The sequence below is a fragment of the Triplophysa rosa genome, linkage group LG5, assembly GCF_024868665.1.
Source record: "Triplophysa rosa linkage group LG5, Trosa_1v2, whole genome shotgun sequence".
Lineage (NCBI taxonomy): Eukaryota > Metazoa > Chordata > Actinopteri > Cypriniformes > Nemacheilidae > Triplophysa > Triplophysa rosa.
In genome coordinates, this window is record NC_079894.1 from 8,688,356 (window position 1) to 8,702,024 (window position 13,669).

A 13,669-nucleotide genomic window follows, 5' to 3' on the forward strand; every position below is an offset into this window, starting at 1 on the left:
AATTCCAGACAGTATCTTCAAGCTTTGCTATCGTTTTGCAACGGCTAGCAGAGAAAATTACATACTGTGCCTTTAAACGCCAGTCAAGCTACCCATTTAAAATTAGTTCACAAATCAGAATGTACAACAATAGGGAGGCTCAGAGATGACGTATTTTTGTATGCAAAACCCGGAAGCGAGTTAGCATTTTAGGACTTCCGGTTCCATCACTCCAAAGTCTATGGGTTTTTTGAATGGGTTTTTGGTACGTCGCCCGAAAATAAGGTCTGTGGTAAACAAAACCTCTAAATATTTTCACGCTTTATTCTATGACAGAAAACACACCAATTATAACCCGCTTGTGATTTTTTAAAGCCTTATTGTGTCTTAAAAACGGCGGTTGCTAACAAGTTGCTAAAAGCACATAGGGCCTACTTCCTTTGGCAGGGACGTTAGACGTCATTGCGCATATAAAGCTCACAAATAATGCAACATGGGCAAAAATCTCTTAAAACGTAGATGCGGATTCATTCACGGAGTAATAACTTACCAGGGAACAAGTTTTTAATAAAGTTTGAAAGAGTTGTCGGAGGCTTGGTGGTGGTGACGTTGATATCGAGCGACCATGTAGTCGGTTTATAGCATTGTGTTAGCTGTATTTCAGCTTCAAAAGTAACAAATGTTGTGTTAATTTGTGAAGATTATCTTGATAGACAAAACGTGTAAACATCATAAACCTTTGTTAATCACGGAGCTTATTTTTTGCGATCTTCCAAAAGTCTATGGGAAAAATGCATAGGCTTTCAGTCGAGGGAACCAGCGCGGCACTTACTTCCGGGTTAGCCTACGAAAATATGTCATCTCTGATCCTCTCAATTAGGATCATATTTATGTGACATTAAAAAAGGATGACCATTAAGTTAAAAGAATTAAACTTGAACAGAGTAAAATAACTTGTTACTAGAAATGCTGTAATCTTAAGAAAACAACCTTCACGTGCTTGACAGGTGCCGATAAGTTAGTAGCATCGCCTCTTTTAGTCAATAACCCCTCAACACTGCCAAACATTTATTAAAAGAGCCCCGGCAGTGAGCATATACCTATAATGCAATGCTCAACTGCTTTCTTGCTAAAATCACCCATCAAACAGCTTCTTCGTGGCTGTGTCAGAAAAGCAATATCGTAAGGCGTTAGCCAATTATTTAGGTGCAGCCCTTCAATCAATACATTAACACTTCTGTTAATAATAAATAACTGTTGCTGCTCTCTGTCAGCAATTTGCTAGACAGTCCAGAGTGAAAGACATATTTGTTCAATATATTCTGGCAGTGAATCTACATTCAAGTGCTGCGAGATATCTTTGTAAAGCAAACACGCTTTATATGTATGAAATCTCAGCATGATTAAATGAGGCTGAAGAACTCTCAATCTTGTTTACTTTATCTTAGGAAGAGATACGAGAGTCGGTTTAAGCTCGTGTCAGTGCTACACTAAGACGTGATGGACAGTTTATTCCCGAACAATGCGTTAAAGTGCAGACTGATGGCGATGGGAAGGCAGAAGGCAGCGTTAAACCGGCCATTCTCATCCTCATCACATTTCTCATCCTCTGCTTACTGATATTGATTCAAGAAGCTCATTACTGCGGCAGACTGATGAATGCCATGAATCAGCACAAACTGTGGTCTGAAATCTTCTCAGATCATTCTGACAAACTCCGCACACGTGCTCCGTGTGCCAAGGAAACGGAGGGGATTTAATGAGGTTCACGACAAACAGCCTTTCCGTCAGAATATGCTACATAAAAATAAATCCAGATCGGCTGGAATGACAGATGTTGCGAGGCTGCTCGTGTTTAGTCAGCCTGGCTGAATGCATCGCAAATACAGAGTGATGGCTTGGTCTGTCACAAACAAGAGAGATCAGTGGAAGAGCGGCAGAAGAACTTATCAAGTTCACCCGCTATTGAAATACTCCTTAAAGATCCGCTTCAACCCTGCTTGACCATACTTGATTCCTGTAATGTGCTGACTGGAGCACTAGCTCTAATTCAGAAGAGTCAATACTTATTTTCAGGAGAAATGGAAATGGATTGATTTTGTTAAGGTGATGCAAAAGAAAAAACGTTAAAACCTTAAAGACGGGACGGTAAGTCCACAAGCAGCTTGTTAGCCTGAATGCCCAGAAGTATATATCATCAATCACAGTATGTATGTGGCAAATGTCTCTGCTCGTCTCAGACTGCAAAATGAAGAGAAACCTTTCTTCCTTATGAAGTTTTATATTTTTGTAGTACAGTGTAAGAGCACAGAAATGAAATTGTATGCATAAATATAATATAGAAACAATTTTTTTCAGTTTTATTAATATTTTGAATAAGCTTTATTTTTTATTTCGTTTTTATGTTTATTTTTAGCAATTTTGTAAAAAAGTGCATATTATTAATTATTTGTTTATTTTTATGTTTCTATATAAGTTTTATTTTATTTCGGTTTATATTTCTTGATAAGTTTTTATTTATTTTCAGTTAATTACTTTAGTGACTCAAACTTATTTCAGTTCATTGCAGAGGCAACATTTCTCATTTTTGTTTAGTACAAATTTTTCAAATAGTATGTAAGCCAATATTATTATTATTAACTATTTATAGGTATGCGTTTAGGTGAAATATTTTTTTTCCATTCTGTGAACTATATTTATTATATTTATTATTATTATATACAATATTTCAAAGTTTCAAATAAAAATATTGTTTCTATTTGCATTTATTTGCAGAAAATGAAAACTAGAGAAACTGGTCGAAATAACAGAAAAGATGCTCTGTATTTGAAGTTTATATTCACTTTTAAGCAATACAACAGTAATATTTGTACATGTAATTAGGAAAAGTTTAACAGTTATTTTTTATTTCATTTTTATCACAGTTTTCATGTGTCTTGTCATGCTGTCAGTCTTTCACATTGCTGTTGGATTCTCCTGGCGTTTGATTTTGTTGAAATTGAACAGACACTGGACTGCAATGGCGACAATACATCTAGAAATGCTGATTAAATGAATACATTTTTCCGCAGCTGTATATAGTATATAAACTATAACCTTGATGTGACCGTGTTCTACATTGTTATGAGCGGCCATGTACCTAAACGTCTGTGTATAAAATTACATTTGAAAAACACTGCCATGTCATGTAGCTTCCAGATCTGAATTCTGAAATGTGAGCTTGAGCAGTCATGGAAACTGAATCTGGTGGTCCACCCACACTCCCTGCCAGGCTGAGAGAAGGACCTGAGAAAATCTACGCTCATTGTATTCTCTCTCTCCCCCTCTGTTTCTCAAGCTCTATGTACCGGTAAAAGTTTTTGCAAGTCACCTCTAAGCCGGCATAATAACCTGCATCAGAAATGGGCCTGAAATTGCAGGGCAAAGCATTGTGTGCAATGAGAGAGGCTTTTATAATTGTACGGAGCCACATTAAACTGGGGGAGGGAGGAAGTGAAATAGCCCTCTAAGGAGATGTAGGAGGTGTAGGATTGGGTCTGACCCACAATGCATTGCCATCCCCGCGTTGCATCGATGTCCTCTATGGCAGAGATTAGCAGTGAGGAAATCTATCCAACACAAATAGACCATAACGAGACAGTAATTTTGTGGGTTAAGGGGAAAAAACCTTTTCTTCGAGCATCACAGACTAAAGGGTCTGTTCAGGGAAGGGGTTCGGTTTAGAAAGTGACAAGCTGTAAACCACACACTGTTCCTTTCATACAATGCACCGCATTTTTAGACGCTCACTGCCTTTGCCAAAGCCATTTTTTTGGTAAGTGGCTTCTCAATGACACTTATCATTTAAAAGCAATCACAGCTAATGTGAGCAGGGCCATTGTAGGAGCCATCTGTGTGCACTGAGCAAATTGCACTAGTTACAATTTTGTATTACATTTTCGCATTCGTCTGTCACTCGGGGTCTTTGGACGAGTATAGGAAAATAAAAGCACATTACTGCGAGCAGATATTAACAGGACACGTGTTGATTTCAAAAGCAGGCTTAGGTAGCATGTAGCTTCTGGAGGAAAGGTACTAGGTTTCTAAACTATTTTTGTCTTATGCATCCACACAACCCTATCAGTAGGATTCCTGAAGTACCCTTCATCACAAATATGTTCTAACTGGGAACTTAGCTGATCTTATTTGTAATATATTTGTCATTATTACAATTATTCACTTTTAGTAACAATCAATACTGCATGTGAAGAACTGTCCTTCCTCTGTCCTACATCGTACAAGATCATAAGAATTATCCACCTCGTGAAATAGTTATTAATTCCCATAAGATCAGGTTGGCATTTTTCTATAACTGTGGCCAAAAGCGACGTCTAACTCTAAACCTTACAAGCTGGTATTTAAAAGACACTATAGACAGATATTTACTGGGGCTGCGTTAAACTTCATTCTCCTGAGAAAAAAACTGAGCTATTATTAATAGTGTATTGGTGAAAATTACATTGTAAAAACACGAGCCAGCTCTACATTTGATAAGAAAAATGTCATATCTGGTTGAAGAAGATAATTAGAATATGTCTTCATATCTGAGGTATTTAAAATTAGAGCTGCAGACAAATGCTTTCACGCTAAACTACACTAACTATGATTTTTCTCACTTTGCTAAATTATTCTTTAACATTTGGTCACTGTGTGATTTCATTGCATGCAAATCAATATATTTGAATGTGTAAAATGTAGAAATTTACTTTACTTTTCTTGGGATTAATGTAGTACGTTGAAAGAGGTCAGGGGAATTCAGTTCCCAGCATGCTTTGCGTGGGACTGGATAGATGAAATGCCTTAATTAAGTGGTAAAAATGTGTTACATTTAACATACATGCTGCTGCTAGCAAGTTAACTGCAAGACATTTGGACGCCTTAGTTTAACTAATTCTGTGTTTACTCAATTCAGTTTCCACTACATTAAGTATCTAAGTAGAGTTCACAGTTTAATTTAATGTTAAGAAAACTAATTTCCATAGTTCGGAACCACTGTCCACAATTGAATTAGATCCAGCCAAAGAGTTATTTTTTGAGCGTATGCCTGGAAACAACAGGAAATAGCGTAAAAGCTATTTTTTATAACATTTTTACCAGATACACGTTAAATTAAACTACTGAACTCCGTGACACCACATTTTCTTCGGTTCATGACCCCAGAGAACAATTGTTTCTTAAGTAGATTCCCTGTAGTGATTATGGGGTTATCCATTAAACTGAAGCTTGTCTTCAGCTTGTTCATGCCCTAGAGAAACCCAACTTTTCTCAGATGAACAAGCAGACACAAGTCTGATCTCTATTTCTAAACCACATTCATTTTATGACTCCTCATAGGCCAACGTGGCATTTCATAATTTGTAAAACCCGCCAAGTTTCCAAAACCGACCTGCACGTAAACGTTGTAAGGCTCTGATGATTTTCATTCGTCGAAGTATTCGAGTGTTTGATTGCTCTTGGCTCGGGATAAACAATCTGCACACTGGTGATATGTGGAACAAAGGCGTTGCGTAAACAAAAAAGAAAAATCGTATAAAGTGAGAGAGAAGAAGGAAAGGGAGTGTAGGAAACGAATGATAGAAAAGAGCAGCGACTGTTTTTACTTTCTTCATAGCTTTCCTGCATTTCCCCAATACCCTCCCCTATAGACTGGCAGTAACACTTGTACCACATGCGGAAATAAGGCTAGCAAAGGGGAAATTAATTATTTATACAGGCCTGCCTTTCAGAATTAAAGTGAGCACCATGAGATTCCCACCAGTGTGAGCGAAAAGCGACCGGGCAGCTCGGAACTAAAACACTGTGAGCAACAAACATAGGTGAACGCACACAAACATGCATGAAATTGATGCAAAAGAGATGCGTTTTTGACAGGCAACCGGATTCAGGCCTTTGGAGGTAGTGTGGAATATCTCCAAAGAGAAAAAAATCTAAACTGAAACGTAGATACAATATGCACACAAGTTAGAATATCTAATTACTTTAGGTATGAGGCTCCATTTGGAGAGCTATCAAGTTAGTTAATCTGCACTGAACTACTGTTGTGTAATACACTCACTAAAACAAAACAATCCACATTCATTAGATTTATTGTGCAATAGCAAATTTTGTATTACAATGCCAGTAGACATGTTGCGTTTATGTTAAAGAGGTAGTTCACCCCAAAATAAAAATAATTTATTGGTCATAATAAATTTCTTTGTTCTGTGGAACACAAAAGATGATATTTTGAGAAATATCTCAGTGGTTTTGTTTCCATACAATGGAAGTCAATGGGGGCCAGTGTTGTTTGAGTACCAACATTCTTCGAAATGTCAAATATTTTGCAGAAGAAAGACATACAGGTTTGCAATGACATGAGGCGAAATTAGAAAAGTGAATTCAAACAAAATATTTGAAAAGTAAAGTGAGACCTCTTAGAAGATGATGATAAGATCAGCATTAAAGTGATAGTTCACCCACAAATTCTGTCATCATTGACTCACCCTCTTGTCATTTCAAACCTGTATGACTTTCTTTCTTCTGCAGAACACAAAAGAAGATATTTTGAAGAAAGTTGGTAACCGAACAACACTGGCCCCCATTAACTTCTATTGTATGGACACAAAACCAATGCAAGTGAATGGGGGCCAGTTAACAACATTCTTCAAAATATCTTCTGCAGAATAAAGAAAGTCATGCATCTTTGAATTGACAAGAGGTTGAGTAAATGATGACTATCACTTTAACCAATCACAGCTCCTTTTTTACACAAACCATGTCAAATCTATCATTTTATGGGTCTCTCTGCACATCACAAAGCAGCAATTTGGGAAATACCAAAAGTACCCTCTGTGCCAAATTTAACTCCATTGCACATCCTTCCTCCTACAACAAACGAGTGGCTACATCCCCTCAATTTAGAAAACAGAAGTGAGATAAGCAAGATTTTGGAAAATTAATTAGTTCTCAGGGGGAGTCACACACGTGCTTGAAGCAGAGGAATCTAAGACGACGGCCAGAGAGTTATTGCCCTGTTTTGCTACTAGGAGAAAGGTTGAAAACACTGTGTGGCAAAAGGTGAATAAATTATTACTTGGAGTGCATAACAGGAACCAGCTCTTATGGTCCATTAGAAAACATCTCTGCCATTAATCTGAGCGGGCAAATATGTCCAACGGGAGAGAGTGTCTGGCACCTCGTATGGCATCAGGGCTCTCCGCCTGCAGTCCAGAGAATATTCTAGTGCTGATTCCAGCCAGTTTACAGAGAAAAATTCTTCAAGTCTGGCAACGGGCTATCACTGTTATGGAGACCAAGAAATGAACACTAACTGGTTGACTTAACCAGTACACAGTAAAATCGCCAGTCTTAAAAAAGGTCAAATTAACACGCACACTCTCAAAGTGTGGACTATATAAACACTATGAGTGTTAATTTGACCTTTTTTAACACTGGCGATTTTACTGTGTAAGATTAGTAACCGTGCTTAGCAAAACATGAATATAAAACAGTTTATAGGACGAATCTTCAACATTTCATAAACAACCAACAAACTTTACATGTTTGTTGGGAATCTTCACACTGTTAGTTTGCCATGTTTGAACTGCAGCCAATCAGTCAAATACTATGCAGCTTTTTTGATTCGATGCATAAAATATTCTTCACGGTGTTAAAAATTAGCAATGCCTGCCCCCTCTCTCTCTCGCTCTTCATTGATATTCTTCGCAGAGTGTTTGGCATTAAAACCAAAAAGAGCGTGACATAGTAAAGAGATAGATGAGGGGCCAAGAACTGTCCCTTTCCAATACTCCTTGGTACGCTTCAGTCTTTCCTCTCAGAAATGTGCAAACTACACAAAGTCTAATGTCTTTTAAAATGAAATGTCTTTTAAATTCCTCCTTAATGATGTCAATTACACTTTCATTTTGCTGATAGGGTTTGCGTTTAATTGGAGGATTTAGTCAGACCTGTCAGGACTAACATTGCTGAAAAGTGTTTGCCGAAATGCTAATCGATGGAGGTGATCTGTGGTTAGCTGAGGTCTCACAAACAAACGTTGAATGATATCTTATCTCTCGCTGAGATAACCGTATGTGAGAACAAGCCTCGGGGAAGGATACACATTCCACATCCTGGAATCTATGCATAAAGACTGCCAACAGGGTTAGCATTTTGCTTTGCCATCTCGATTTATATCCTAAATTGCCTTTTAAGCAGACACGCCAGAACGGAGTTGTGTGTGTAATGTATTTAGGAATTATGCTACCACCCATTTCAATCCTCAGACAGAAGACGCTGATAAGTGATAAATAAGCAAACGAAACAAATATACAGCACGCAAAATGGCTTTGGAGAATAATGGAGCAGTTAAACATGCGGTACCTAATATTGCTCGCGTGTAATAGCAGCCCCTGGCGAAAAGTCATGGGGGAATCGAAGACTGTTGCCAAGAAAGGACTTTCAATCAATAACCAATCTGTTGAAGTTTTATTCTGTGACAACATTCTTAATTAAGAGCCACAGTGGGAATGTCTGTGAGGGGCCGGGAAACACAGACAGCGATGGGCTTGATATAAGACAACCACTTTCCGGTGCTGAGCACAATAGAGAGTTATAGCTTGGTTTAAGGCAACAGAAATGAAAACTTCACGCTCCCTGACTCAAAGTACAGCGGCTCTGTCGGGAAACTCTAAATCGCATTTCGAGAACGCTCTCCAGTTAAAACCGCACCGTACAACATGTAAAATACAATTACGGTATGAAAGAATGAATCCCGTGTAGTGTGCAGATTCAGAGGAGATCTAGGGAGATAAACACGCTCTTCATTATATTGAGGCGATAATGTAAAGTGCCATGGAGATGTTATTAATCAGCCAGGCCTGATGAGCTGCAAACACTGTGTGTCTGATTCACTGATTCAGTCTCTTATCACGACTCCCACTCTTCACCTAAAAGGAGGTGAAGGACATTATCACAATTTACTGAGTGCACTCAATTAGTGCAGAATGCGAAGGGACAGCACTGAACTAATGATTTCGTCTAAAGACCTCCTTGCACTGCCAGGTTAAGGCTACTTTTGCTAACGGATCTAAATTCAGTTTTAAGATAATATACAGTAGAGGCCCAATTTTTTGGATGATCTATTGACAGAATCGCAAAATAATATACACAACTATGTGTTCAGAGGTGTATAAAGACCTTACATAACGAAGTGTTATGTTTTTTTTATTACCTTAGAATGAGCTATTTCTATCCACATACACCGCAGGTCCCCTTACATGGAATTCACCGTTTGTAACACGAGGGGACATTAAAAAACAAATATAGCACCAATATATCCCCTTCGGACATCACTTTTGGCCACTACTGTATGCCAAGCAATAAACTAGCTTAGCATCTAGCATCAGATGCTAAAATGGTTCTTTGCAAATGAAATGCAACATCACGATCTTTTTAGAATTTTGTTTCTACATTTATAATGTAATACTTAACATAACGTAATTATATCCCTTACGAAAATTGACCATGCGTTTTACTACAGTTAAAACCAAAAAACCATGGTTACTGTAGTAAAAAAATGGTTATCACAAAATAACCATGGTTTTGAAAACCATGTTTTTGTAAAAACCATAGTAAACGATGGTAACTGTAGTAAAATCATGGTTTTGCCCCAAGTAATCAATGCACCAAAAAACCACAAAACTACACTTGTACCACAAAAAAAAAACAAGGTTTATTTCTACAATTACAATTTTGTGTAAATTTCATGGCATATGTTGCCACTTCAGGTGCAGCTTCCGTCTCGCCTTTAGTGCAAAGAGTCCATAATAAAATGATGATAAAATAATTACAATGATGAAATCTCTCTGCCAATCTGATTGAAACATTTCAAATACAGTTGGGCCCATTCAACGGTTGCTGAACAAGCATGCGTCCTCTCGGAAACCGCATGCCCTGAAACAATGCCGAGCTTTTATTCCACAGTGTTGCAAATGTTCCGACAGCTTGAAAAAATCTGAGTTGTATTCCCGGGAGACAGACACAGCAAACACTGCAAGCAGTAAAGGCAAGACACTCAGAAACAAGAGCATCCACAAAACCATTCACAATGACGCAAGCTACGGATTTAAAGAGAAAATTTAAGTCCCCCTGAATTGTGAACTGCTCGGGGAAACTAAAAACAGGGATTTATATAATGGTTTTCCACAGGCCTTATTGTGGCCACAGGGTTAAAGCAGCACCTCGTGCTATTTTTAAATGGTTAAGAGCATCACTTTTATGTACTGGTACCTTTTACCATGTCTGTCTCTCTACATGTTTTGTTCTGTTTTCCTCAGATAAACATCCACATGCTGAAATTTTTAAGCCTTGAGAAAGCATGAAACTACTTTAATACGCAGCAGATCTTGAGACGTAATTAAAGTCTAATAGAGCTTGAAAACACATGCTTTTACTGTGAAGAGATACATAACTAACAGTTATATGTTGAATTATTTGGATTATGAGAACAATTAGGTCTAAAACTAAATACACACCCAATGATAAAACCAAGGAGGTGAGTTTGTGAACCTGCATATTTTAAGACTGATTCTCATACGATGATGAGTCACTGGTGAAGCACCTAGAAAATAACATCAAAGCTTCCACTCAGATAACAAAGAAATAAAACTTAAAAAACGTCCTCTCTTGTTTTCAAAAGACTCTGTTTCCTGGAAGGATTCTGCTGCATTTTGAAAATGTAACTCCTCTGCAGATTTCAGTGCGGTGGCCTCAGAGGGGGACTGTCTCTTTGGAGACGGATGGGTGAAAACATCTTGATTTTTTTTGGTGGCCTAAGATAGATAGGAATGTCAAATCAGAACATGAACCTCTTACTGTGCAAACAGCCGCACTTGACGTCTACCTGCTTTGTCTGACGAAAGGAAACCTGATAGCGCTCCGATACTCGGAAACCGAGTTGGGAAGCACATTCTTCTATCTCTCGACACAGATACGAATATGTAAGGACAAATGAGCGTGAAGAGAAAAATGGGTTTCACTTCCGACATAAAATTCCAACGAAAATGTGGGCAAATGTAAATGACGAGAAAAACAGAAGGGTTCTGAATAAATCTTAGCTAGTGATTTGCTGCTGTGAGATCTCTCTTTTAAAGAGCTCAAAGGCACAAGACAACTATTTCAAAGGCATTACATCATCAACACAGCTGTGGATCGTGAAAATCATTAGATACGAATGCTTCTGCAACCCCATCCAAGAGCAAACAATCAGACGAGAGGTTATGTTTAATTAAATTCAATCGTGAATAACAATAAGCAAATATAATGACTTGCGATCCGGGCTCGCTGATGCATCACTTCAGATGCAATTTTGCTTTCGATATTCATGGTCTGTTTTGTTTTCGGGGCTATCTGTGGCTTCCATCTAGACCTTTTCACATATTCATTGTTTCCATAATAGTGACAATTTAGAGATGAAGCGGCATGCAAATAACCTTTAGATGCTTCGCTGTGACAGAACTTCAACAGCGGGCCTCAAAAGGCAGCAGTCTCAAAAAAAGCAGTGTGAGCTGTCAAGGGAATAATGACAGCGCCCATCTATGAATCACTGTGAGGACTGGATTCCTCGGCTCAACTTGTTTTTCTTTCGCGAAGGCAGAGACAACATCGAGCACTGAGCTGTCCCCAGCCAACCGCAGCACAACTTGAGCGAGAGGCTATGAGCCGGGACTTCTGTTAAGAACCTCAAAGCTTTCAAGAAAAGAGGGCCTTTTGAAGGATAAACCACAGGATTAGATTAGTCCATCCTCTTGGGTTACAGAGCTGGGCATCTTACTTTTTTTCATGTGGACCCCCAAGAGGCCAACCATATTGGCATTGAGGGGATGTCCATCTTCTTTTCTGTGCACGCTTCAATAGAAAACCCCTGACGGGGAGCTTAGGAGAGAAAAAATATGATTCATAGCAAGCTTTTAATGCTCAAGGTGAATTGGCCTGACTATAATACTCCTGGAGAACCAAAAGACATGGCAGGACAGTCTGAACAGTAAAACTGACCCTGCTTCTGTACTTTTTTATTTATTGGTATTGTTTCATATACAATGCCTTAGTGGGGTGCGAATGCTCTTCTTTTTGATTGGATGAAATGTAAGAGAAATACATGCTCTTTGTCAGCACAAACTCGAGAATACAACAGGGCTTTACTCACTATCTATGGGAACTAATGCGGCACATAACAATGTTTAAAATCCAATAAAAGCACGGCAAAATGAGGCATGCAAATTCATCACCGGAGTCAGAAGAAACTGCCTGTCATAAATAAGGGAAAATGGATTTGGGATTTGCACACTTCACTTTTACATCATTTATCTAAACATAGCAAAGCCGCAAGATCAGGAGGAGCTAGTAACGCATCCCGCTAAATAAGGATTAATGCACATTGAATGTGTCCCTGTGGCTTATTTAATGGGAAAAAATTCAAATCCAGCTCTGTGTTCTGTTGAGGTGGAAGAGTGCGCACCCGGACCGCAAAGAAATCTTCCTCTGAGCCTCTTTAATATTTTAAACCTCAGCAGACTACAGATGTACTGCAAGACAGCCACTCTTAACTTTGTTAATTCAGCCGTAAGAGAACCTTCGCCGTGTTTATTTATCTAGCCAAGCTCTACCTGAGGAGCAGCATGTCAAAAGCCATTAGGCTGACATCCCCTGAGCAAAAGCATCCACGCCAGTGAGAGACCCCTGCTCACAGATACCCTTGAAATAAGGAGAAATGGGCAATGTCACACAACTTCAATGAGAACTTGTGATTTCAGATTCTGTCGGTCTGGGAACGTGTTTGAGGTTGCTGCTCATTATGAATCTGTTTTATGATGCACACACATCACGATGCCAAGGTGCTTTTATTAACTTCAGTACAAAAACGGAAAATATTGATAGACATATATGTATCTGTCAGAGCAAATAAATGGCCAATATGTGTATATTAAAGGGATAGTTCACCTAAAAATGAAAAATCTGTCATTATATACAAGATATTTTGAGAAATTTAGGAAAGCTGCAGTTCTGCTGCACTTTTGACTAGCATTTTACTTTTTCCTAATATGGTAGTCAATGGTGCCTCAGAATTGTCAGTTGTTAACATTCTTCCAAATATCTTTCTTTGTGTTCAAGCAAATAAAAAACGATACAGGTTTGGAACTACTAAAGGGTGAGTAAATACTAAATCATGACAGAATTTTTGGGTGAACTGTCCCATTAAGTGTCACTGGACAAGTTTCAGTTCCAAAACAATGCTAAAGGAAAATAAACGTTTCTGATTTTAAATGTGATACAGTTCAGAGATAAACCACTGCGTAATACTTAAAACCAAAAAGAAGCTTGGCAAAATGAGAGGTCACGAAGGAAAGAAGGAAGGAAATTTTCACCAATGATGAACAGTAAATAAACATTTTCATAAAATTAGCATCACAGCAAAATCGCCAGTGTTAAAAAGGGTCAAATTATAATTTGACTTTTTTAACACTGGCGATTTTACTGCGTGTTAAAATCAGCATTTTGTGTGCATGTGATATATCAAACATCTGCCACCATCTATATTTGCATTGGTTACTAAAAACCCATATTGGTCAATATCAGACAGTGTGTTACTTGAAAAGGGTTCAAGTGACAAACT

The 13,669-nt window shown here is 38.3% G+C and overlaps 1 protein-coding gene across 3 annotated transcripts in view; it reads right to left on the reverse strand.

The window, feature by feature from the left end:
- Nucleotides 1–13,669, reverse strand: part of efna2a (ephrin-A2a) — a 55,240-nt gene that overhangs the window by 40,459 nt on the left and 1,112 nt on the right. The window contains exon 1 of one of the 3 annotated variants that reach the window (XM_057334164.1): nucleotides 12,663–12,708. The exons of the other annotated variants lie outside the window; for them this stretch is intronic. Within the exon in view, the coding sequence (XP_057190147.1) occupies nucleotides 12,663–12,688 (26 nt within the window). The 5' untranslated portion in view covers nucleotides 12,689–12,708. Of the gene's footprint in view, nucleotides 1–12,662; nucleotides 12,709–13,669 lie in introns of those variants that run through there. 3 annotated transcript variants of the gene reach the window in all.